The sequence below is a fragment of the Morchella importuna genome, assembly GCF_003444635.1.
Source record: "Morchella importuna strain M04M26 chromosome Unknown Morimp01GS002, whole genome shotgun sequence".
In the NCBI taxonomy this organism is placed as follows: domain Eukaryota; kingdom Fungi; phylum Ascomycota; class Pezizomycetes; order Pezizales; family Morchellaceae; genus Morchella; species Morchella importuna.
The window spans coordinates 1952821-1978667 of NW_025763399.1; the positions used below are offsets into that span (position 1 = coordinate 1952821).

Below are 25847 nucleotides of genomic sequence, written 5' to 3' on the forward strand. Positions count from 1 at the left end.
TTGGTAAACGCTCGCGTCCATGCATGATGCCAGCCTGATGAAAAAGCAGTCTGCATTGCCGTCGATGAATCCAGGAAGTAACTTTATTCAATTCGAGTTTCTCGCCTACTATCACGTTGGTGAACAGCCTCAGTAGGACAGGTTCTTAAGGTAAGTGACCAACTAAGGAACAGGACGAGCCGGTTGCTTTACGTACTTTATGGGTATTCCCGATTGAAACATGCTATGGTCTATATATATACAAGGCTAAAGCGATATTTTAAAGCGTACCAACAGCCAAGAGATAGAGGCAGAGAACACGTTAAAGAGCGGGGTCAAGTATATACGTGTAATGAAGTTAGAGGGCGGGTGTACTGGGGTAGCAACATTAACGAGCGACAGACCCGAGTATAGCAAAGGGGGATTTCAGCTATAGTACCAAGCAAGTGGATATTACCTCCACCAGCGTAGAATCTGAAGATGTGGGTAGCTATACCATGGCTGAAATATTTTGTTATTTCATTTTTGAGCATAAAATAGCCACATGGTTCAAATAAACCCCCTAATCATATTTCCATCCACGCAACCGTCATAATAAGCATTAACCTCTCATAATTTATCTCTCATGACCATGCCTCCTGAACTGCGCGAAAGCTTGATATACTCCGTATATCAATTTGGCTTTCAGCCGCAGAGCCTAGGTCTCTATCACCCTCCAATGCATTTGTCCATGAGCGTTTAGGCAGTGTGCCGACGTTCCCGCTTGGTAGCAAAGTCTTCGCCCTGCTCTTAAGTAATGGTGGTTTAAATCTCCTCCTTGTCGGGGTTGCAGTCTCAGCTCCAGCAGCCATAGTTACCCCACGTTTCAATTTCCCCACCGAACGCCGAACTTCCATTGTCTCTTTAGGCTCCAAGGGTCTCCCGAGCGGTGACACGTAGGGGCGGTGGACCTTGGTGCTTGTTCTTCTGCTTGCGTATACACTTAAAGGTCTTGATCCAATAGGAGAAGAAATTGGACTTGATGCTAATATCAAACCAGGGCCTGCTTTATGGCTCGATGGTAAACTGTCTGGATATGGGATGCATTTTTCAAATTGCTTAACGGAATCGACACCATTTTTGTGAAAAATTCCGGATATTGAAGTCCGCCGCCTCCCAGATCGATTGAGAAGCTCTTTGAGTGTTATTGGAGTTTTCGCTATGCTCCTTTGTCTTGAAAGCCCTACACGGGCTGGTGCAGGATTAGTATTTCTGATTATGATTTCCTCGACCTCGCCCTCGTCCTCCTCATCGTTGATCGATCGTTCATCTTCCTCATTGATGGCCTCGTTTACCGTTGCAAATTGAAGGGCTCTTCGTGTAGGACGGCGCAGATAGTCCAGTGAATTATAATCAATAGCACCACTAGAACTGTTTAAACACCGTTGGGCCATTGAAAAATAGCTACTCTCTGGTTTTTGAGTAAATAAACGTCGAGAAACTATAATTTATTTAGCTCCGAAAAGAAATATAGCAAGGGAGGATTGTTGAACCTGGAAGAGTGGGTTCCTCCTCTTCTGTGTCTTCTCCGTCAACGCTCCCCTGACTTAAAAAATCATTCCTCTTTGATCGTCCCCCTATATCGGAGTCAACTCGGCCGAGGCTAAAATGCGGCATCGGGGATGCCTCAGTCAGTTTTGGAACCCGATCTCCCGAGAATCCCCGTGGCTCGGGCCAGTGCAATTCAAGACAGGCACTGTGCATTTCTCAGAACTAGTGTTTATCTGGAGTTGCGGTAGTTCGTCTGAGTCCCGAAGTAGCAATCCCGCCTGTGCCAATCCACTTAGTTGTTCTTGATGAATACCCACAAGCCTTGTTGTCAAGGGCTTTTCATGGTAGGCTATGCTATCATTGGCCGCGTAATATTCAGCAGTAAATGTTGATTGAATGAGATTTAATGGAGGTTGGCTGTCAAGAGTTTCTACTTCTGATATCTCAATGCATAGTTGACCATATAAAGTTTCCGGTACTGACGGCAAGGGCACTGCCTACAAAAAAAAACATTATCAGAGTCTAGGTTACATAGATTTTCCATGCGGGTAGGTAATCACGCCTAAAGTAATACTGTGACAACTGGATAAGCGAAACATACCATATCTAACACCCCTCCTCCGGAGCTGCTGTCAATCTGTTCTGATCCTGCCAGCCAGTCAAAGCCACTGCCTGGCTTATTTCGCAACCTTCCTAAGGCAACATCCCTAGTAGGATTTATCTCCTCCTTCATAACCCTGCCAGGGACCGTCATTCTCGCTAACTTCGGTGTTTCTATCATGCCACCGAGAACACTTATTGGAAGGAGGGGTTTAGTACTGCGCGCACAAGCCTCTAAAACACACTTGTCACGTTCTTTATTACTATTTTCTTCTAGGATAGTAGATATCGGGTCAGCGTGCGGTCCACAGGGCTGTGCCTATAATTCCGCCTCAGAGTAACGTCAGCTAATAACGCCACTTCAAAGGGTAAAAGAGGAAATTATCTAGCCTTTTCATTAGAATCCTGAAACTCTTCAATATCAGTATCTCTTGAAAGAGGTAGAGAATTGTAGACCACATAATGTTTTCTTCGTTTCTGCTTCGTAATATCTACACCACCAATTAAAGTGTTCCACTCTATGTCATCAGTGTTCATTCTTTGTGTAGGTTTCTTTGTCTTAAAATTAGGCTTTTCTGTATGTTCTGCGTCCCTTTCAACAGCAGCAAGAGGATCAAGTAGAAATGTAGCCTCCCTCTGGTCTATGTCGGGCCAACTAGTTAACCCTGGGGTAACCAACGAAGCTTTTGAGGCTTTCCATGCAGAAGCATCCGCAATATGCCGGGGTCGTTTCCTGGAAGCCCTAGGGGCCCTGGGAGCTTTGGCCAACTGGGTAGTGAAGTTGCATTAGCCCTCATATGATTATTCTTTGGGATGATTCCGGAAGTTCTTACCACCCTTAGGAAATCGTCTACAGTCAATTCACGGCTTTCACTGCCAGTGTCAGCAGTGGGAGTGACTCGACTGCGGCGTCGGGACATGGCTATGTAGAGCAGCTAGGTAATCTATGCTGTTTAAACCGGGATAGGAGGGGGATCACACAGCGAATTTTACAAATAATTGCATGGATAGCTGCAAACTGTGATTAGTCGATGATTATGTTGTCCGGAAGAAGATTTCAATATGATTCGCGTTTTGCATACAAGGGAAGCTTTTTCACCACTAGCAGGGGTTAGACTTTAAATTTACGGCATAGCCCTGAAAGCTTGAGTCGAGTGCGGACGTATCGGCGGCCGGTTGTACGACACGAAATCGCAACTCGGGGGATTTTGGCCCCGGCTCCTGCAACTGGCCAACCACCAAGAAAACTCGCTACGGCCGAATGCCTCGTCGTTCCGTGATATCCGTTAGGTCCCCTTAAGCTTGGCACATGGGAGATATCTCGTACATAACTAGCCTGAACCCCAAGATTGATGGACCCTGAAGATTTCTGTCGATCAACAATTACTACTTTCGGTACTTATATATTACCCTCCCCGTCCTCTGCTCTTTAGTACGGACCAATATATCGAGGGAAGAGTAAAAACCTGAACCCCCAATTCAACCTAAATCGAACAAATATACCACCAGCAGAAAAAGCCCTCAATCTTGACTACACATGGATTCAAACTCAACAGCAATGGCAATGGCAATGGCGGTTGGTTTACCCTTATTTCCAGCGGAGATATAGACCGATATCCAAGTACTCGTCCTAATAATTTGTAGAGCAAAGGTCCGCCATACGCTCCAACAACAGCCGGTTTCGGGGGGCGTCCGGACACCAAAATTGATGTAGGCGTTTCGGCGCTCTTCATAGCTCTATTTGGACTTCTCGGGATCCTTCACATGAGAATATTCAGAATGAATAAAGCAGCTGGCCACTTCTTCATCTTCAATGGCGTGTGCTTCGGTTTCTGCATGTCTCGTATCACCACTTTTGTAATGCGGATTGGTAAGAAAACCCGACTGAGATCAATCATCGTTTTTTTCCTGTTTTGTTCTGTACTGATATTTTGTGGGTGTTTAGAATGGGCGCAGAATCCAACGAGCATCAGTATCGCAATCGCTGCCAACGTTTTCGTCTCCGCGGGTGTTATATTACTATATGTTATCAACATGAATTTCTGCCAGCGTACCGTACGAGGATATCACCCACGCTTTTATAACAGTAAACTATTCAAGAATGTTTTTCTTGCGTATTATATCTCGCTCATTGCAGTCCTCATAATGGGTAAGTTTGTTGTCTTAGGAGTAATGTGGTTGATGGCCGGTACTAACTTCTGCAGTGATTGTGACTACAGTGCAATCATTTTATACCCTCAACCCCTCGGTTTTGAAGGCAGATATGAGTACGTTATATCAGCATCATTATATTAATTTTAAGTTGCTGACAGACTCTGTATAGACGTCCGGAAATTCGGTGTCATGTGGTTCCTTATTTTTTGCTTTGCACCAATCCCGATAACTTTGACCGCAATTTTTATGCCCTCAACCACTGAACCGCAAAACTTCGGGAAGAAAGGAAGCTTGAAAACGAAAGCAATCATGGTTATAATCGTGTCGGCTGTTCTGAGTAGGCTCCCCTTGACATGTTTCGTTTCGTCGGATGTTTAAACTAATCCCATGATAGCTTTGAGTACCGGAGTTCGCGCTGCCGCAACATTAGGACCGTTACGTTCATCCAGCGACCCAGCTTGGTATAACAAGCGTGCAGCGTTCTATGTTTTTCTCGCTACACTCGAGATTTTGGTGGTTGGGTTTTTCGCTGTTATGAGGGTGGATCAGCGATTTTTTGTTCCTGGAAAGGCTGAAGCAGAACGTGAGACTGATGCCGAGTCGAAAACATCCGAGGGAACTGCGCGCCAAGTCTAAATTCCGTGGGGGCTCTCCTATGTTTCGGTTTATGGCGTATATTTTTGCCTTTTTATTCTTTTTAGCGTCATGTCGTTTATTTACCTACCCTAAGTTGATGTAAATTGATATATGTGATCTTATTTGTATGAAGTATATGTATTCGCAATAATTAGAAAATAGCATTTACTAGCTTTTTTGACCTTTACGAGTTTTGGTCAAGCCCGGTGCTTTTAGCTCGAAAATAAGCTTCCAGGGCTTGGATAGCGCCCTCTCGCTTGGACTTTCGCTGATCAAAGGTGGCGGTTATATACGATGAATGTTTAAAACGAACCAGGGTTGTGAGTCCTACTGGCTTGGGACGTCGTAGAGTATGTAATCTACATGTGGTATTCGATTCCCCGGCGCCAGAACGAGACACAAACTGATTGATCATGAAAATCTAGAACTACTAGCAATAGATCAGCAACAGAGAGGTAATTCGAACCAGACTCTCACGGTAATTGTCGTCTTGTAAAAGACGGTCACGTAGCCATGAAGCCTCCAAAAACCAATCTTATACTTGCGGTACTACCGATACTTTGTGTACCGATCATGAGCGTCTAATGTGCTGTTTTGATGTTGTTCTAATAAACTCGTCCCGATTGATTCAGAAACAATCGATTCTCGAATCGTTTTCGTCACGTCACAAGCAAAAGCGGCGTTAATGGATCACCAAAGCTAGGGAATTTAATCTAGAAAGGTGTGCCAAGGTGCAATTTGAGAGATTGGAAAAAGCAAAAAAATAACCGGTTGACATACAGGGGGCAGGTATTTTGTGTTTGCGATAGACCCACCCGCTTGACGCGTGCGGCGATTGCTTTCCGGATGCGATAAGAGAGATAGGTGCGGGTTGCTAGGGAAGACCAGACAACCGAAACACCACTGGCATGGTTGGCCAATGGTAAAGGAGATAAGGGCGATTTTCGCGTGGGACACGCAGGCTGAATATTTGGGAAGGGGGTGGCCAGCATTGGTTTGGTGGGTGGTGTAGGTGGTGGTGGGTATGGTTAGCGACGATAGAGAAGGTGGGTTGGTGGGAGTTGAGTGAAAGCAACAGACGGACAATCGCAATGGGGATTTGCTGGTGTGGGTGGGGACGTCAGGCAGGCAAGTCGGCATTCGCCCAGATGCACCACCAGTTTATCAATCAATGGAGACTCTTTCTGCCAGTGAGCACATACAAGACTCTATGTAGCAATACACACAATACATGTGCGTGTTCTAGAGTATCTGTTTTCTGGGTATAAAACGAGTTGCGTGTTCTAGATATAGAGCTCCATTAATTTGAATGCATAGCTACATGAGGTCTCAGGAACTTGACTTTATTTGAGTCAGCTCAGCAGCTTCTGGTCCAGACACAAGATTGTGTCGCAGTAGTACCTACGCAGCTCTGAAGTTGACCGTTTGACCTAATCCTAGTCCTTACAGCTAGTAAATACAGCCATACTTGTAGTGCCGCAGGCTGCGTTGCATCTCTGTGACTCTCAAACACACACCCGGTATCATTTGCTGTATATGTATGTAATGTATGTATTTTTACCTACCTGAAAGTATCTCCCGCCATGTATCTTACCCTATCCCTTGGACCACTGCCTTCTGTCTCTTAATCACTGTCCCCCTACCCTCCTTCCCCCCTCCTTCTCCAAACCGCTACATCATCTATCACTGAAGCTCCCTCTTCGCCCTACTATAATTAAATATCCTCGACTCTTTGTTGCAGTACACCCCACCGTCACCACTTCCTGTAATAATCTTATAACCGGTGCACCCCAATAGCCCGATATAGTGGTAACCCTCCGGCAGAGAAAGAGAGATCGCCGTGAAAACTTCAAGGTTTACACAATTAGCACACTTGGATTTCACAACTTTACTGATCTTCAGACTCTCATCACCAGTAGCAGCTACAATGGCTGCTGTGCTCATTCGACCACCAAGAGACACTCCCACCCCTCCACCGATGCCTTCAACCACTGCATCAACTCAGCCTCTCTCAGTGCCCGGGGTATCTTCAACTACCCCAATTTCAATCCCGAATAAACACATGCCAACCGTGGGACCAAACTATTCAAATCCTGTTACACCCCCGGCTTCTCCTCGTTCTGAGAACTCTGAAGAAGCGAATGGCTGCATGAGCTCATTGCTATACCCAGCAGACGACTACCCATCCGTTAATAGCTCTCCACCAGTTCGTGCTATTGATGCTGCTGGAGTTGCGGCCTCCCTGAACTTTACTTCAAGACAGCCGTTGCCCAACATCAATGATATATTTCCTTGGGCTCATGGACTTCATCAAGATAACAGCATACAATTAGCTTTCTTTTTTGCCCGGAAAAGGGCAATGCGAAGGGCCCCCACTTGCTACCGCGGTGTCGTTGTGGTAAAAGTTGGAGACCAGACACATTCAAGATTGAAGGGTTCAATTGCGCCAGAAGAGATACTTCACCCAAGCTTGACTGAGAATGCCTTTCTTAATATCGACCCAAAAGAAGGGTTCAGTGTTCGAAATTTCCATATACAGGTTGCAAAGTTCGCCTGTTTATCCGATATTATCGTCTATGGGGAAGAGGACGAGGCTGGTCAGGCGGAGGTTCTAAAAATTGCAAAGCGCATCTCAGCAGCTCAGCTCTATTACAGAGCACAGTTCCAAGGGAGCTCTAATCGCGAGTTCCCAATATACAGCACGTTCATTATCAAAAGTAAGACAATTGATGCCAGTCATTATTTTAAACAATCATATGTTGATATTATCAGGTCCATTCTCCATGTTTGAGAAATTCTTCCCAGAGATTGTTACTACCGATTCCAATGGTCGTTTGACAGGACAAGTTATCGATTTTTGTAAGCCAACCTTCTCTAAAGAACACAGTGAGCATATAATGACTTTTCAGGCCATTGGGAACGAGTGGAAATGTGCACGATGTCTAAAGCAACAGAGTTTTCCAAGAATGTTTGGCTAGGGCCAACAGCGGATGCTGGAGTGCCTTCTAGAGATGATACGCCCCGTTATAACCTTCTTATTGAGGCCAGTGATCAAGCAGCGATGCCTTCAGTAGAAACTCTCGGGGATTTGCATCAGGTTATGGAGAGCACAGAAACGACGCAGGTACTCGTATTTCCAGGATCTGGTACTATGCAATACGCACCGAGATATTCGACAGCTGAGATCGATGGTATAATTGACACCTGTCGCCTCATCCACTCTCTTGCAAACGGGAGTCAAGCAGATGAAGATCACGACGATGACGGTGACCATCCTATGACTACTCCACGAGAGCCTCGAAAAATACTTATTCATTGCACTGATGGATATACGGAGACCTCTCTATTAGCTTTGGCATATCTCATGTACGCTGAAGGACTTCCTGCGCACGCAGCATGGGTCACTATGCACACCACCAAAGGCCGCAACTTCTTTGCCTATGATAGGGATCTTCAATTTCTCAGACATATCGAGAACCGAATTCTTGAAGCTGCGGCCGAAACCAATGGGTACTGTCTGAACTATACAGCTTTGACACCCCCAGAATGGATTCATCGTCTAGATGGATCACTACCCAGCCGTGTTCTGCCCTACATGTACTTAGGAAACTTGCAACATGCCAATAACCCCCAGATGCTCGCTGCTCTGGGGATCAAGCGTGTCTTGAGTATTGGAGAGGAGCTCTCGTGGACTGACAAAGAGAGACATACCTTCAACAAAGAAAAAGCAATGGTTGTTAGGGACTTGCAGGATAACGGATGTGATCCTCTAGAATCACAATTTAGGAACTGTTTGGATTTTATTGGCAAGTCTATGCTGTTTGGCTTATTGGAGTGCTATGGCTAATATCTTATTCCAGACGAGGGGCGTCGTACGAATGAACCAATTCTTGTTCACTGCCGGGTCGGTGTTTCCCGCTCCGCAACTATCTGCATTGCTGAGGTTATGCGGGCACTTAAACTTTCACTTCCTCGGGCATAGTAAGTTCCTGTGGTTCTAAAGTACAGGATAATCACTAACATAATGGCAATAGTTGTTATGTACGGGCACGCCGTCTCAATGTTATCATCCAGCCACATCTACGTTTTATGTATGAGCTACTTAAATTCGAAGAGACGATGCCATTCAAAAACCGACACGGTTCTAAACGCGAGCTAGAATGGCACCATATTGCCCGAGAAGTTGCGACTATGAACCGACCATACACTCGACAAAACTGACTGCCGTTAGCGGATCCGGACTTGCCCTGCGTCTTAAATTTGGGCGATAAGACCGGGATTAACATAAATAATATAGTATCTTCCCTTTACTACCTTCTTCTTGTAATTCTTTTTTTCTTTTGTTTGATTCTATGACAGCTTGGCTTAGCTTCTGGGGGTTTCTTTCCTTTTCCCTTTTCTTCTCGGTTTCACGGCTTGGATTTGAAAATGGTCACACGATAGCATTTGTTTTTCTACGCAATCGTTTCTTTTTCTTCCTGTTTGTGCCTGTTTATTTCCTTTTATTTGCCCCGCACTTCCCTTTTTAAGGTATTTTTTTTTTACTGTCTGGACAATGGGCGTGGCGTCACTCGTTTCGGTTCTGAATAACGACGTGTATGGTCGAAGGAGTTTGTTTCTTTTTTTGTACTCTGATATTTTTTTTTCTTTTTTCCTGTTTCCCCCACCTTTATTTTTATGACACCATCTGCCTCGTGGCAGATATAGGTTGATATGGGACTTTCACTTGAGGCTTCGTACGAAATCTCCTTCCAATCTCAAGAAATACATTTTGATCAGTTTCGCAGGCATGCAATTTGGGCCTGAGTATTACTATATATCCTTGAACAAAGTGGGGATTTCTTTTCAGATGCTGAGCTCTCGATGTTATCTGCCGATTTTGAATTCAATATTTGCTTCTTCAATTGGTTGGCCCCGGTAGTTATGTAGTCCTTGTAAATTCTTTGTTTTTCGGAACAACAGGTTGTTCTACTTAATTTGTGATAAGTTCCCTACAATACTCACTTAGGTCCTTGCGGGAGAAAAACATCACTTGATTGATAGAACAGCTATTCATATCTATTGCCCCGCTGTGATGCGCCCGTCCGATGTTTCTACGATCAGTTCTCACAAAGCTCGGACACAATGCCAGTGTGCCCTTTGGTCCGATATTGTCCTACCAAACTAATTTCCAGTAACACGGTTCTTTACAGCGGCACCCCGGACACAAAAGAGAGGAACACAAGTCTTCTCCGGCACGCAGTCTCGTAGAGAATCCCCACAACTGACCCCTGTGTTTTGATCCAGTCACGATGGGACAAGGAAATCAGATCATAAACTAAGGAATATCATAACCAAGATCGGGGTAGATTGACGTCAAGTCCGTGCCCCAAAGGCATTGTACGCACTTTTACTGGCCAGGAAGGTGTGCGCAAGGAGGATTATTATGCACTGGAATCCTAGCCTCTGAACTATGCGGGTGTAGGGAAGATCGATATGTGGAGTTGATTAGTAGGAATGCTATGAATGCGGGTCCAATTGAAGTCGCGGGGGGTGTGTGACTCGCAGTTCTTTGCGCGCTTTTGCACGCACGGCCCTCGAGTCCTCCACAATATATCCGCATTCTTTGAGATCTACAGGTGATGTCGTACGTCGCGTCTTTTGGTGGGGTATGGTGGTGGGGGGACAAGTTCAGGGCATGGGAGTAGAGCAATAATAAGAAGGCTTGGTGCGAATTTTTATGTTTACTTGGACCTGTCTTGTCGCGTATATACGATCAGAATAGATTAATTTCAATCTCCATCGGTATTTCAATTTCGATGTTATTCGTGCAGGGTAGTGAAGTGCGAAGTGCGAAGTGCGCTGGGCCCAAGAATTTAGAGTAGTAGTAGTAGCAGCTAGAGTGAGGCGTTAATACCCGCTGCTCTAACAACATGCCGTTGATCCCACCGGGCGGATCCGAGATCGCTAGCGCCTTTAATTCTCAAAAGAACCGCCTCGATATTTCGATATTTTCCACAACTTCTGATCGTACCTCACGACATGAGGAGTTTCTAGTTGTTGGAGGTTTCACATCGATAAGGAAGCGCACGTACCACAAGTTATGTAACTATGTTTAGACCTGAGGGGTGCTTGGCATTTTAAGCTTAAACTACATGTAGTTGGAGAGGGCCGGGATTCTATGTATGTACCGAATAGGTTTATCCGAATGGATACCGGCATTTGTTTGGTTTTGAATTGATGGGCCCTTGATCTGTCGAACCGCTTTGGGGCCTGTCATTTGACTGCTTGGAATTGGAACTTAAGCATCATGCCGTCCTTCAGATTGCCCATTTAAGAGAGAGGGTCCGGGGTATTCAGAGACTGAGGGCCCGTATTCTTTCATGCCATTGAGTACATATTTAAAGCTCGTACTCCAAGAATATTCTAGACGCTTTTCAGGGCTCTGACCAGGTTTGAATCTGTGATTGCTGACATGATCTCAAGAGATCAAGCTTCGAGCTCAGCTGTTTTATTCCTGGGGTGGGATCGACTTATCTACATGTAGATCTCAAGTCTCACCAAATGTAAAATTTCTGTTAAGGCTACCTGCCTCTTACGCATGATGGGAACGCAATATAGATATCGAAGGCATATCAAAAATCGGTTTTTCCACGATCAAGTCCCTTGCCGGTGGCTTTACTGAATCAGGATCTTGATCCAATTACCACGTTGCTGCATGCGGCATAACGAATTAGCGAAGTGCAAACTCACGTCCCTTGCCTCTGAGGAAGGGGAAGCGTGTGCAGAAGATTCAACGTCATCGGATGAAATTATTCCACGAAAATGCAAAAGATATGGTACCTGAGGACTGTGGCACATACTTTTGGTACCATGCTTTTGGGCCCTAAGGAAGGTATGAATTGATTGTACAGGGTGCGTATCAAGTAATGGGAAGATAATGATTGTATCCTTATCGTGGCCTTATCTACCTCGTACATAACTGAGTGAGGAATCCAAGGTAGAGACCTTAGACATGTTGTGTATAGTCCTGAGCTGGACATTGTTGAAGTCTTGGTCCCGTGCCGGGCGGGGATTTCACAGTTACCAGCGGGATTAAATGCACCTAAAAGCGTTTTCTGGAGCACTAAGCTCGATATCCATGTTACTTTATTTTCGATTGGTGATGTCTGAATTTGTGGGGAAATGATATACTACGCCCAAAGGTCCTTGGAAAAGCGACGACGTTTGAGGTTGTGGCGCGTTCTGCGCTGCTCACTGCCACACCAGCAGGAGATCTCGCTTGCCCCTAGCTACATCTCCATCCGCCCTCACCCCCCAACGTCAACAATACCCCTCACCCCTCCACAGCTATCCTGCTTCCGATTACCTTTCCGTGCCCCCAACTACTACTGCTCCTATCCATAGTCTCTCACAAAAGTTCGTTCCTCCATTTTAAACCCCCCCCCTACTAAAAACACCCTGTTCCATAGAAAGTGTGGTGGGCTTCCTTTCATCGTTACAAGATCCTTGATTACCCCCCATTTACAACCACCAACCCCACGCGACCGACGAGACCTATCCTCCTCCATCAACTGCTCGTAAACAACGAACAGGACCAAACCTTCACAGCCCAACCCTTTGATACATACTCAAAATGGACACCAAAATGGAAGATGTCGGGAAATCCCCACCGGCCCCCGCCATACCTGTTGCCGAATCCTCCTCTTCGTTTGGACAGTTGGACGGATGGATCGAGACCTTGATGCAGTGTAAGCAACTGAGCGAGATGGATGTGCAAAGGCTTTGCGAAAAGGTACGTTATCAAAACTCGCTAAACGTTCGGTAGTGAATCAGAGTGGTGGGACCCTGGGGATGCACGTGGAAAAATGGGGAGGAGCTTATATTGCTGGTTGAGGCTCAGCTCGCTAACGTATTGAGCAGGCTAGAGAGATTCTTCAAGAGGAGTCGAACGTTCAGCCAGTGGTACGCTTTCTCTCCATACCCTGTAGGAACCCTTCTACATGCTAACCGAACCCATCAGAGGTGCCCTGTAACGGTGTGTGGTGATATCCACGGTCAATTCCATGACTTGATGGAGTTATTCCGGATCGGCGGGCCCAACCCCGACACCAACTACCTTTTCATGGGTGACTATGTTGATCGTGGATACTATTCAGTGGAGACAGTCACTCTACTTGTCGCCTTAAAGATTAGATACCCGCAGAGAATTACTATCTTGCGAGGTAATCACGAATCGAGGCAGATTACGCAGGTGTACGGTTTCTATGACGAGTGCTTGCGCAAATACGGAAACGCCAATGTCTGGAAGTAAGGCCCCTAAGCTTCCCGAGTTCTACATCCTACATCAAGCTTACATGAGGAACCAAGACTCTTCACAGATTTGTTTGATTTTCTCCCCCTGACCGCCTTGATTGATAATCAAATTTTCTGTCTCCACGGAGGTTTATCTCCTAGCATTGATACCCTTGACAATATTCGTGCGCTGGACCGCATTCAAGAAGTGCCCCACGAAGGGCCTATGTGCGACTTGCTTTGGTCTGACCCAGATGACCGCTGTGGTTGGGGAATATCCCCTAGAGGAGCTGGTTACACATTTGGGCAGGATATCTCTGAAGCGTTTAATCATAATAATGGCCTCACTTTGGTAGCGAGGGCGCATCAGTTGGTAATGGAGGGTTATAATTGGTCGCAAGATCGTAACGTTGTTACAATCTTCTCCGGTGAGACTGTTTTACCATAGCCCAAAGGTGATTTACTGACGGCATTACACTGTCTAGCGCCCAACTACTGTTATAGGTGTGGTAACCAGGCGGCGATCATGGAGATTGACGAGCATCTCAAATATACCTTGTTGGTTCCTCCTTGGCCAATCATCTTTGCAAAAAATTATGCTGACACTGGATATAGCCTACAGTTTGATCCTTGCCCAAGAGCAGGCGAACCAATGGTTTCGAGGCGTATGTCCCGAAATCCCTAAACAGAATGAACACAAGCTAATACCTAATGATACAGGCACACCGGATTATTTCCTTTAGACGCAGCCGACAGCCGAAAAACAAGGTGGAAAAGAAGAATATACAGCGCGGACGCAAAGAATTCCAAAAAATTAGCTCGAATAAAATCATGCTGTACATACCTTCTAATTGCCATTCGACGAACGACAAAGCAGCAACCCTTTTCAGCATAGCCCTTCATGTCTTTTTGTTTTTTGTTTCTTGCATCGGGAGTGCATCGTTTGAGAATGGTAATTTTGGTGGCTTTGATTCTGACGTCCTTATTTTACCCTGATTTGTGTCTAGATATATGTTGTGTGAGAGAGTCGCTGTACTTTTTTCCTGGCTTCTGCTTCTCATGTGTCGTGAATGTTCGTTGTATCCGTTCCCGTGATTGTTGTAGACGTAGAGGGGAAAGGCTCTTGATTACTATGGTTGAATCTGGTGTTTTCCGTAGAAGCTACAGTAGTCGACTCGTCGTAGGGATTGGCTTGGCTCGGGTGTTTTGTCCAGGTGACATAAGAGAAAAAAGATTGAATTGCTTTCTACAAGAAAAAACAAAAAAGGGACTCTACTGTGTTACCGCTTCTAGTATATCCCGCCGCAACCGCCCCAAACTAACCTACAGAAACCTCACAAACCGCATTGTTCTCGATTTACATCCGTCCGTTTTTCGTCCCTGACTCCCCGGTCGCCTTTTATCCGAATGGTATCCTTGGTACTAATTGTTTTAACCGATGACAAGCTTGCCCTCCTCAGGGAAGCTAATAAGAGAAAAAGAAATATTGATTAGCTTCGGTCCAGCATTGAAAGGGGTGAAAGAACATACTCGTATTCTGGAATCTCAAGGTTGAGTGGTGCAGGACCACGCCTTATACGGCCAGAGATATCGTAGTGGGAACCGTGGCAAGGGCAGAACCAACCACCAAAGTCACCAGCCTCACCAATGGGCACACAACCTACAAACCCGGATTATCAATAAACCGTCCATAGCTCACAGAGAGGTAAAGTGGGGAAGAAAAAGGCCGAGTGATAGGATAGATAAAACATACCCAAGTGGGTGCAGATTCCCAACATGACGAGCCACTCGGGCTGCTTGACACGTTCCGCATCGGTCTGGGGGTCTCGCAGAGACTCAATCTTGACGGCGTTGGCCTCCTCAATCTCGTCGGGTGTTCGGTGGCGGATAAAGATGGGCTTTCCTCGCCATTTAATAATGACCTGTAGTTTTTTTTTTTTTTTCATCGTTTAGCGCGGATTAACTCGAATTGAAATTAAGTGACATTGGTGGGGGTGAAAGTCGTACGTTCTTGCCCTCGGGAATAGCAGTGAGGTCAACTTCGACCTTAGCCATGGCCAAAACGTCGGCCGAGGCAGCCATGTTCACCAGGAAATCTACCGGTGCACAGCGTCAGTCAGTTATCAGACGATAATCATCAACATAGATACATCCTCCGGCAAATTGATCTCTTTTCCTTCCTTTCTTTCCTGGTCCCCAGTTTTCTTCCGCTTGCCGTTCCCCAATGCTTCTTTGCCGCCACACCAAACTTATCCCTCCCCAACTCGACAAGCTTAACTGGCAACCTACCTTGGATAGTAGCCTTCGCTCCCGCCGCCGACAACACTCCCATAGTACCAACCATGAAGTACCCAAACAACTTGTTGGAATTAGGGTTACCACCCTTGTATTTCGAGAAGTCGGGGATGCGGGTGGTGTCCTTCTTTCCGGAGGCCGCAAAGGGGGACTTGTAATCGCTGCTTTCGAAGGTTGAGATGCTCCTTGCCGACAGCGCCGCGGTGCGGGGCACAATTGAGCGCGTGGCTGCTCGCTGGGCGACGACCTTGAGGCAGTTCATTATGACTGGTTTTTCAGGTTTGGTGGTAGAGGGGGGGGGAGAGGTGAGTGGTGATGCTTGTGGTGTGCCGGAGAGGGGAGATTTTGCGTGAACTGGGTGTGAAAATGTTTGGAGGGGGAGAAAGCCGGGTTGACGTTCGGGTCGGTTTCGAGGCGTCTTAGTAATCCTGGGTTACGATTGGTTGGGGTCAGGGAGATCTTATCTTATCTGATGGGAATATATAGAGCTCATTCGGACGAAAGGCACCGGGGCGATAGTGGTACCTGACTCACTGTTTGTTTTGTAGGTACAATTAGAGGTGAGTTGAAAGATTCGGCTTGAAAATGGTATTGCGGAGTTTGCACGTCGTTAAAGATCATCGGGTACTTACCGGCGATACATGACGTTGTTCTGGGGGAAAGATCTGAATGCAAGCTGCAGATAGATACCGATTCAATCTTTCAAATGAAAATGATACTAGAAATAGATACTGTAGTGTAAAGTACCAGCTAATCGAATAATCTCTTCTCTGGGAAAACTCGAGAGAACAATTGTGCACAAAAATAGTCTCCTAAATGACCTAGCTATCCACTCGTAGTTTGGAGCCTCACCTACCCCAGAATTTTTGATCACAGATGCGACTAACTTTCTAGCCAAAAAAATTCTTGACGCATACGCCAACGGGTTAGTAATGTTGGTGTGAGTGATCATTCATGAGCCAAGCCCGCAGAGGTACGACAGGGCCCGAGAGAATCGAACCGACGGTGGGAAGTGCATCAGCTCCAGCATCCTGGACACGAAGAGTCGATTACATATGAAATTGCTTTTAAATGAGTTTTTAGTATCTAGATGTTTTCATAAAAATTTACACCGGAGCTCGGATGTAAAACAAGTGTAAGTACTGCACAAACAAAGAAACACCCACCCAACATCCACCGAAACCATAAAAAGGGCCTCTTCTCCCCAGTCCAAACCATTGATAAGAAGTACCTTTTGGCCAATTTTTTTTCCATAGTACTACTACAAGTTATGAACTTTCAAAAAAAACACAAACAAGAAAACAACCATGAAACTACTACCAGAAAAAAAGAAAAAAAGACAAGAACCAGCAGCAGCAGCAATGTCATAAATTCATCCCCGCCCCCGGCCTTCCCGCCCTTCCCATGCTGAAAACAAAAATGGATATGTTTTTTTTCTCTACCTCATGCTTCTATAGGAAGCATTGAGGAAAAAATCCTCGTCGCCAGTCATGTTCCCGCCCGCGGCGTCTCTTGTCTTTTTCTGTGCCTCCTGAATCTTCTCCGCCATGGTGGTCGTGTGACTGTCGATCCACTGCAGACTGCTGAGATGGTCGTTGAGGATCTTGACGATTTGCGACAACTATTTTTCACAATCTCGTTAGCTCCATTCATAATTCCAAAAGCAAAAGAGAAAACCTACTGGGTCGTCCGCATTCGTAGTCTTATTAATCGTTGTGCTAGCCTTATTAATATCCTTAATCATTCCCGAAAGCTCCTGGCCCATACTCTGTAGCTGGTCATCCAGCTTCTCCGCCAGATGGTATGCCTTCTCGCGCTCCTGGTCAGCCGGCTGCATGCCCTCAACACCACCCATCTGTGCTTCAAACAGATCCTTGATCTGCGCCTCGTAGTAATCGAGCGCCGTCCCCAGCTCCTCCTGGTCGCTCTCCAGCTGCTGCAGAACGGTGTCCATGCGACCCTGCGTCTTTTCCGCCTCTAGCGTCTCGGTGAAGAGCGTCATGATCTTATCACCATTCTCGATGAGAACACCATCCCACTTCTTGACTTCGGCGGCTTGAGTAGTGAATTCGGTTTTGTACTTTTCGAGGTCGGTGGTCCAGCGGGTTATTATCTCTTCCATGGACTTGTTCTTGAGGCGAGACTGTGGAGGTGGGGCGATGGAAGCGCTGAATGCGGCGGGGGCAGCAGCGGCCGGGGTCTGGGCGGCGCCGGCAGCAGCAGCTGGGGTCTGTGCAGCAGGAGTGGCAGCCTGAGTTGTGGCAGCGCTGGCGCCTCCAAAGAGGCCACCTGAGGGTGCACCAGAGGTTGTAGGAGTAGAAGCGGCGGGAGCTGGGGTGGAGGTAGTGGGCTTGGGACCAAAAAGTCCGCCTAGAGATGGAGCGGCAGAGGCAGCTGGCGTCTCAGCGGGCTTGTTGGCAGCAGTTCCACTGAAAAGACCACCGCCAGAAGGGGCAGCTGAGGCAGTTGTTCCACCGAAAAGACCACCGCTAGAAGGGGCAGCTGAGGCAGTTGTTCCACCGAAGAGACCGCCGCTGGCTGGTGCAGTAGACGCACCAGATGTGGCTGTAGGTGCGGAGCTGGCTGGTGCTGCGCTGCTAGTAGCGGTGTTGCCGAATAATCCACCTGAAGGGGCAGAAGTAGCTGGCGTCTCAGCGGGCTTGCTGGCAGCAGCTCCGCCAAAAAGAGCGCCCGCCGGCCTGGCTGCGGGGAACAAGGACGCGGTTTGGCCAGTTGTTGGCGCCGGAGCGGCAGGTGTGGTTGATGCGGCAGGAGTATTACCGAATAGACCACCGCCAGGGGGCTTGGTAGCTGGAGTCGTAGAGGCAGCTGCATTTCCAAAGAGTCCTCCGGAAGTGGTCTTCGTTTCTGTGGGCTTGGCGCCAAATAGACCTCCTGATGATGGGGGGGGTCCAGCAGGGGTAGAGCTCACATTGGATTGTGCATTGCCGAACAGTCCACCTGTGCTAGGAGCAGACGAAGTACCTCCAAAGAGACCTCCGGAAGCAGGAGCCGAAGTTGTAGCGGGGGCGCTTCCAAAGAGTCCACCTGAGGGCTTTGGAGCCGATTGCTGTTGACCGCCAAAAAGCCCACCTGAGCTGGGTGCCGCCGTCGTGTTAGACTGTGTAGCACCACCAAACAACCCCCCACCCCCACCCGCGGCAGTAGTAGGACCACCACCACCACCACCAAACAAGCCCGTTTTTACAGCTGTTGGTGGAGCACCGGCAGGCGTGGTGGAAGCCCCACCAAATAATCCACCACCAGAAGCAGGAGTCTGCGAGCCAAATGCGCCAGTACCCCCAAAGGAAGGCTTGGCCGCGCCCGCACCACCGCCAAATAATCCTCCAGATGGGGTAGCAGAGGCCCCTGAGGCGTTGTTTTGGGCGCCAAATAGACCGGAGCCGGTGCTCTGTGTACCACTAGCTGGTGTGGCTCCAAACAGACCGCCAGTAGCAGTCTTTGGGGGTGCGGGAGAACCGAAGGGGCTGTTGTTTGCCGCTCCCGCACCGGTGTTCGCGAACGAGAAACCGCCACTGCCACTGCCACCAGCACCGCTACTGTTGTTACTGCCGCCGCCGCCGAACATTCCTGTCATGGTGGAGTTGGGGTCGGGTTGCTTTTGTGTGGACCGGGCAATTCACGGGGTCGTCGTGCGACTGTTGGAGACCTAGAAATTTAACCCAAATGGTCAGAGAGCTGCTTATCGACGCCTTGAAAAGGATGATTTTTGTCTAGAGCTTACTCACGCGTCAGAAGAATATAGTGATAGGGGCTCTTGTGTAAGTGTAAAGCGACTCGGTATCTGATGTCTGTAGCTGAGTGGTGTCAATGTTTTCGTGATGGAAGACGTGTTGCAGTAACAAGGTCTTGGCGTGCACACTAGCCACTAGGTAGGGATAAATGTGAGCCGCGCGACAAACGCTTTCTCGCTTTCACACCCAGTTCAAAAAGTGGACTATCGAGATAATGGTTCTGGATACGATGGAATTTGCCAAATACGACACTCACGCAAATTGATGCATTGGTACTTTACAAAAGTCACATGTAGCCATTGACACTGAACCAAAATCAAGGTAAAAGGAAACCTTTTGCGTGCAGTTAAACGGTTGGGACGTGCTTTCGACGTCCACTATCGTATGGTAGCTACGCACACAGCTTTCTGCTCCTCTTTTCCGCTTTCATTTCCTTGGTCTTTTTATTCTAGTGCTTCCTATCAGTTTTCCAACGTAAGCTGAATAAACGACATTGATCCGCTAGCCTTGTCATGCAGCGGATTGTACTCGTAATTTCATATGTAGCGTTTGTGAACACAACTGGGTGCGCATACCCGCAAAATCCCGCATGAGGCTTCAGGTTTTGGCCTGTGTAGACCCAGCTGTTCACAAACGCTATGAAATTATGAGTACGCGTACGTCAAGGACCACCCCCCCCCCCCCCCCCGGATCTTACGAGAGCTGGGGTTATAAAAGCCCTGTACTCTAGTGGGATTCGAGAATTGCTAGCCCTCTCTCCTTCAGGTCAGGAGCGAGTAATATAATTACATGTATGGACTTTTATCGGGATTTATACACCATGATATCGAATGCTCAAGGCACAAGGCAACATGAAGTTACACGACAATCCAGCTTCCTAAAATGTGAGCTTTGAGTTCTCGCGGTGATCATCTCTTTTTGACCCGAATTCCCTCTGTGCCGTTCCAGGTCAACCTCCTTCCCATATATCTAAACGAGTCATTGACCGAAATCCATCAACCTCATATTTTATACCGATCACCTCACAGCCAGAGTCCCACAAGAGGCGGACCGCATCGAGTGATATATTGTGACTAAGAGTCTGTCCGAGCCTAAAGCTCCTGGAAAATTACAAACTCGAATCGCATCATGCCTTGGATTATTTTCTGAGTATTTTAGAGAAATAAGAAGTAAACCAACCTGGAATAAACTCAAACTGAGGATTTTCGCTGCAATAGTGAAACTATAGTTTAAGCACCTAATAGCGTTGGTGGTGATGATAAGACCTGAAATCTCTATATACGACCTGTAAACACATGTGAGGGAGTGATCCGATAGCCACACCACACACACCACAGCAACACACCACCACATCACCCTACATACCCGTCTCCCATCTCCCCGCGCCCCATCTCATATACGATTCCATCTCCACTTCTCGTCTCGAGCCATCAGCACCTCATGGATGCACCTATCCTGATGTGTGCGTATATCCTCTCCAGATCCAGTGTCTGCGGCGATTTAACCCATATCCGTCGCCATTAACTACATGAGTAGCACAAGACTGGCGCCTGGACTCCCGCGGAGCAAGGAATTAACGTGGATTTGGCTTGGTGAATTGGCCACGCTAAAGTCAATGACCCGGTCAGGATAGAGACTCATCCAACCCTCCCTTTTATATATATATAAAAAAAAAGGTGTCGATTGGTGGCCCCAGCAGTCTAGGCCCGTTCCCGTATCCGGCTAATCAAGTACTTGTGACTTGCCTCTAGAGACTGGACTGAATTGGCGCACTGATATTTGGGCGAACAGTGTGGCCCATAAAGCAGCTAAAGGTTTTGACTCGAGCCTTACAGACTTAGGTCACGGATCCAAGTTGACTCGAGTCCAATAGATGGACCTACAGCTATTTAGCACTTTCATATGGATTTTACCACCAAAGTTCTTCGAGAGCAACCCGGGCTGACTGCTCCCGAGCAACCGCTTTCGGCTGAGACCGACCGAGATTTCCCAGCTATTTAGCAGGTGAGCTTGTCTGATATGTGAAAAAATTGCCAGAAGATTCTAACGGAACAGATTACACAATTACCACTTACCTCTGCTCTTCATGACTCTTGGTTATATAAATGCACCGACGATTACATATATTCAATTTGGTCGATTCAGGTAACAACTCTTTCCAAAAGTCCTGCGAGTGATATTTCATGTTCCAAGCTAGTGCCCCCAAGAAGCGCACGCCGGTGTGCTTCTAGATTAATCCATACTATTCCTCCCGTTTAGATTACTTTAAAGTAAGTTGTTGTATGCATATAAACGTGCTTGCGGCGGTTTCATTGGTATTGTCTCCCTCCACCCGGGAGCTAAGTAGCGAGTGACGATCTGTGAGTATATGCTAACATAAGCTCACTACAATTCTTTTATTAATTGATATACCTAAGACGGGAAAGATATCGTTTGGGCCATCAGCCCGGATCCACATGAAGCTAATTTGTTGCATATGGTAGTTATGATACTATGAGAGATACGGGATTTATTACCAAATGTCGAGAACTTGAGGCAGGTCATGAGGAGCTCTTTGAATCTTCAATCAGATCATCTTTTGATATAGCGACTTTCTTATCTGGCTGTTTTACACCATTGGGATCCAAACTGATAGTCCAAGGGATAGTTCCGCGAAACTTTACGTGGCACGATGACGTGCCAAGAAGACACCCCAAAAGTTACCTGGGAAGGACATCGCGGAGCTAGTGGGTTGCCTTCATAAATAGCAGGAATACAAGTAAATCAATTATCCTCCTCCCCATATACCGCGATGGAGATATAAACTTGAATCACAAGTTCCCACCACCAAACCATCACTAGTATGATCGATTTCTCTTTCCACCAAATGCTATGCTTACAGTATAGTACTTTCGTATAATATACACGCCTAACTAGAGTGGGGTGTCAGCAGTACAGGAGAAGAAATTTATAAAGGAGAATTTTTGTGATATACACCCAGCCCGTAGGCCTACTCATCCAGGTCCTAGTCTCCGTTCTCCACCATGCAGAAAAACAATCCAACCAACCATGCCAACAAAACAAAACTCCCGTATTCCATCCCGCTCCGCCCGTACGTCCGTCCCTCATCAGACATTGATGCAAAGATTGAAGGTAGTAAAGAAACAAATAATAAAACAAAGTACAATTAGGAAAAAAGGAAACCTCTCTATCTCCTCAAAAATAGCCCCACTATAGCTGCCATGAAGGCCCCGAACGCCGTACTATCAAGAATCCTGCCCGTGAAATCAATCTGCCGCAACGAGATCGCTATAAACGCTCCAAATGCAGCACTCTCGAGCAGCGCAGTGGTAAACTCCACCTGTTTCAGTGCGATGGATTGGTCGCTAAACAGACCGTGCAGCTTTTCGTTCCAGTATTGCCATAGCTTTTTGACCTCAGTCATAAAGTCTCTCTCCCACAATGGTTTCTTCTCTTGCTCGTCCTGCAACAAGGCCGCAACCTCCTCTACTACTGCCTCACCCTCTCCCGTAGCTGTAGTAGAAGCGACAGCATCATGGACGATATCCTCCTCGAGTAGCACCGGCTCACCCTCTACCACGGCCGCTGTATCAGCTCCCATGGCCGTGTCAACCGCACCGACGCCACTCTCTCCGGCTATCTCCATGATTTGTTGCACAACCTCCTCGGGTTCAACATGTAGGTTCAACAATGCGTTTCTGAGCCCCTCCTCCTGGATCACATCCCTAACCTTATCCTCGAAGCTCCCAACCAACCGTTTTCTCTTCCACGGCTCCAACCATAGCTGAACAACCACAAATAATAACACGTTGAAGCCCATCAAACCCCATGTAACCCAGGTACTTGCCCGGCGGATCTTGTCGCTCCAGATTTGCTCCTCGTGGTACCGCGAGAGTATACTCCTGCTTAACTTCGCCTGCATATCGTCCACCACGCTCTCTGCTACAGCAAGCTGCTCCTGTGCTGCTACCTCAGCCTGTTCGTTCGCATGGTCGGAGCGGTATAGCTCGGTGAAGCGTTCGAGGTCCGACGGCGACCAGGCGTGCTTACGTTGGAGGAGCTCATTTACTTCACGTTGGCTGGCAGAACGGCGGGCGATGGCAGATTGGTATTCTTCCTTTGCATTGCGGACTGCTTGACGCGAAGATTTGACGGCTTCCTCTATTTGTGGGAAGAAAAAAGGGGGAGAGGAGGACGGGTTTAGCGAAGGAACTGTTTTTGGTGGCTTTTGGATGCGATGGGGGTGGTCTTTCTTGCGTGCCTAGTGTGGGAAGGGGAAGGGAGGAGGAGGGGGGAAGATACCTAGGGCTTCAATGGACTTTTTGAGAGCTTCGATTTCTGAGTAGCCGGTTAGGACATTGAGTTTTTGGCCGGCGGTGAAGACAGCGATTTGGAGGTCTTCCATGGCCTTTGTAAACTTCTTTGCCATCTCCGAGCGCCGAAGATCCTGCTGGGAGGGTAGGTTCTTGAACACCGGACTCAGCAGTGAGGATATTGGAGGCGTGTGTGGTTTTGAGGAAGGTGAAGGTGAAGGGGGAGAGCGATCATTGGCTCCACCTTCACTTCCAGCTGCCCCTCCTCCAGTAGCACTGCTGTTGCTGCTGTCGCCGGGGGTGTTTTTGTCGCCGGATGAGACCCATCTGATCTGCTGGCCCTTCAGTTGCAGTCGCCGAGGTTGTAGCAATGGGTTTCGCGTGCATGTCGGTTTTGTAAAAAGGCACGAATTGGAGTGCAATTGCCGGATGCTGCGGAGGTTGCACGGTGAGGCAGTTGGCCGGGCGAGTAGAATTGATCTCAAGAGCGGCCGCATGTCGCCGAGGCGGAGGTAAGAGATTGAGGGTGAGGGCGGGTTGACTGGCGGAGGGGGAGGCGGCGGTCTGCGGGGGGATCGGGGAGGTCCTCGTTCAATTGTTGGGCCGCACCGTATATCCGTTCGGTCAGTGTTGGGCAGAAGTGGGAACTGTCGGATGCGTTGCTTGGCAATCTAGCTGTTCCTGGGGGGTTGTGTGGTGGGGGAAAGTGAACCCCTCGTATGACGCACTCGGGAGAGGCAACTGCCTACGGGTGTAAACAGTAACAAAATAATAAGATTGTAACTGAAAATAGACACATTTATTAATTACTACTCTGCATCATTACGAGAAGAGTATCTACTGGCGACTGTATCACTTTAACATTTTTGCGTGAGAACAGAACTTGGAATATCCAAGATACCTGCCCGTGACGTTGCGGAAGAGAAGATATCATATCAGTGGCTGAAGTCAACGTCTTGGAACTCTCAACTTACCAGTAGAGAGGGTTTTCCCTGTAAATGATCGACAGATGCTGGACATCATGGATTATGCTTCTTCCCCTCTTGTACCGGTATTTATTCCGGGCCTGTTCCCCCTCTTCCTGGTTAGCATCCAGAAATCATACGGTGTCTGCTCATTTAGCCAGCTATCCTCATCATACTGCTATTAAAGAAAGCTATAGCCATCACTTCATCTCAGCACCATCATTACAGCCTCTTCTTCTACGATAACTATTAATTAGTTTAACCAACATTCAATCATTCAATATGGCACCTAAGCATAAGGCAATTGTCTTCTCCGACTTTGACGGTAGTCCTTCATCTCAGTACTCTCAGTAATGCATCAAAGATAGACCAACTAACTGACTTTATCGTACCTCCAGGAACCATCACTCTCAAAGACAGTACGTCCCACTTCGCCCCCCGTTTCAGGCCACCAACTAACATAATCACCCACAATCAGGCAATGACTACCTCGTAAGCAAACTCCCCTCCCCATACCCTCAACCCCAATCTCACCCACCTCCTAGACCGACAACGTCGGCTACGGGCACGAAAAGCGCCGCGCCGGTAATATCGAGATCCTCGAGCACCGCGTGACCTTCCGCGACGCCTTCCGCGAGATGCTCGAGTCTGTATCTGCCAACAAGCCCAACTTCCCGGAATGCATCGAGCTTCTCCGCGCCAACATCAAGCTCGACCCGGGCTTCAGTACCTTCTACGCGTGGTGTCTGTCGCAGGACATCCCCGTGATTGTGCTCTCGAGTGGGATGGAGCCCATCATCCGCGCGCTGCTGACGGACCTTGTCGGTCCTACGGCGGATAAGATCCCCATCATCAGCAACCAGGTCAAGATTCACGAGGACGGCAAGGGGTGGGAGATTGTCTACCATGATGATAGCGACTTTGGGCATGACAAGAGTTTGGCGATTAAGCCGTATAAGGATCTGCCAGATGAGGACCGGCCCGTGATGTTTTATTGTGGGGATGGAGTCAGTGATTTGAGTGCGGCCAGGGAGACGGATTTGTTGTTTGCGAAGGTTGGACATGGTTAGTCTGCATCCTCCCTCTCGCCACCCCCTCCTCCTTTCCTCTATATCTTTTTGTGGGTGGCTGATTTTGCGGGGATAGATTTGATCACATACTGCGAGCGGGAGAAGGTCCCATTCACGGTATTCCATGACTTCAAGGATATCCACGAGACTGTCCAGGAGATCATTGAGGGCAAGGCCACGGTCAAGGAAGTGGCCGAGAGACCGCAGAAGGAGAAGGACTTTGGGAAGAAGAAGGAAGTCTTGAACTAGATATAGTGCTTATTAAAGTAGAACCTA

The 25847-nt window shown here is 47.6% G+C and overlaps 8 protein-coding genes across 8 annotated transcripts; 4 read left to right on the plus strand and 4 right to left on the minus strand.

The window, feature by feature from the left end:
- Positions 1-602: 602 nt before the first annotated feature.
- Positions 603-3029, minus strand: LAJ45_01362 (uncharacterized protein; the record flags this gene model as incomplete). The annotated part of the gene is made up of 6 exons (XM_046110957.1): positions 603-1459; positions 1512-1595; positions 1733-2006; positions 2111-2428; positions 2500-2877; positions 2943-3029. 6 exons carry the CDS (start codon positions 3027-3029, stop codon positions 603-605), a joined length of 1998 nt encoding a protein of 665 aa, XP_045976135.1.
- A 638-nt stretch (positions 3030-3667) lies between these two features.
- On the plus strand, positions 3668-4899 carry LAJ45_01363 (uncharacterized protein; the record flags this gene model as incomplete). The annotated part of the gene is made up of 6 exons (XM_046110958.1): positions 3668-3685; positions 3754-3979; positions 4055-4258; positions 4314-4376; positions 4433-4600; positions 4658-4899. The coding sequence occupies 6 exons, from the start codon at positions 3668-3670 to the stop codon at positions 4897-4899; spliced, it is 921 nt and encodes a 306-aa protein (XP_045976136.1).
- A 1536-nt stretch (positions 4900-6435) lies between these two features.
- Positions 6436-9170, plus strand: LAJ45_01364 (uncharacterized protein; the record flags this gene model as incomplete). The annotated part of the gene is made up of 8 exons (XM_046110959.1): positions 6436-6446; positions 6724-6753; positions 6802-7616; positions 7672-7758; positions 7809-8705; positions 8760-8880; positions 8934-8990; positions 9059-9170. The coding sequence occupies 8 exons, from the start codon at positions 6436-6438 to the stop codon at positions 9168-9170; spliced, it is 2130 nt and encodes a 709-aa protein (XP_045976137.1).
- Positions 9171-12514: 3344 nt separating this feature from the next.
- On the plus strand, positions 12515-13916 carry LAJ45_01365 (uncharacterized protein; the record flags this gene model as incomplete). Its single annotated transcript, XM_046110960.1, has 7 exons — positions 12515-12673; positions 12802-12843; positions 12902-13188; positions 13249-13601; positions 13659-13731; positions 13789-13838; positions 13894-13916. 7 exons carry the CDS (start codon positions 12515-12517, stop codon positions 13914-13916), a joined length of 987 nt encoding a protein of 328 aa, XP_045976138.1.
- A 688-nt stretch (positions 13917-14604) lies between these two features.
- Positions 14605-15730, minus strand: LAJ45_01366 (uncharacterized protein; the record flags this gene model as incomplete). Its single annotated transcript, XM_046110961.1, has 5 exons — positions 14605-14638; positions 14704-14833; positions 14927-15095; positions 15181-15269; positions 15463-15730. The coding sequence occupies 5 exons, from the start codon at positions 15728-15730 to the stop codon at positions 14605-14607; spliced, it is 690 nt and encodes a 229-aa protein (XP_045976139.1).
- A 1176-nt stretch (positions 15731-16906) lies between these two features.
- On the minus strand, positions 16907-19493 carry LAJ45_01367 (uncharacterized protein; the record flags this gene model as incomplete). The annotated part of the gene is made up of 5 exons (XM_046110962.1): positions 16907-17089; positions 17150-19059; positions 19113-19138; positions 19218-19286; positions 19480-19493. 5 exons carry the CDS (start codon positions 19491-19493, stop codon positions 16907-16909), a joined length of 2202 nt encoding a protein of 733 aa, XP_045976140.1.
- Positions 19494-22410: 2917 nt separating this feature from the next.
- On the minus strand, positions 22411-24033 carry LAJ45_01368 (uncharacterized protein; the record flags this gene model as incomplete). The annotated part of the gene is made up of 2 exons (XM_046110963.1): positions 22411-23384; positions 23526-24033. The coding sequence occupies 2 exons, from the start codon at positions 24031-24033 to the stop codon at positions 22411-22413; spliced, it is 1482 nt and encodes a 493-aa protein (XP_045976141.1).
- A 750-nt stretch (positions 24034-24783) lies between these two features.
- LAJ45_01369 (uncharacterized protein) lies at positions 24784-25820 on the plus strand (the record flags this gene model as incomplete). Its single annotated transcript, XM_046110964.1, has 5 exons — positions 24784-24826; positions 24900-24920; positions 24980-24993; positions 25047-25566; positions 25648-25820. 5 exons carry the CDS (start codon positions 24784-24786, stop codon positions 25818-25820), a joined length of 771 nt encoding a protein of 256 aa, XP_045976142.1.
- Between the last annotated feature and the right edge of the window lie 27 nt (positions 25821-25847).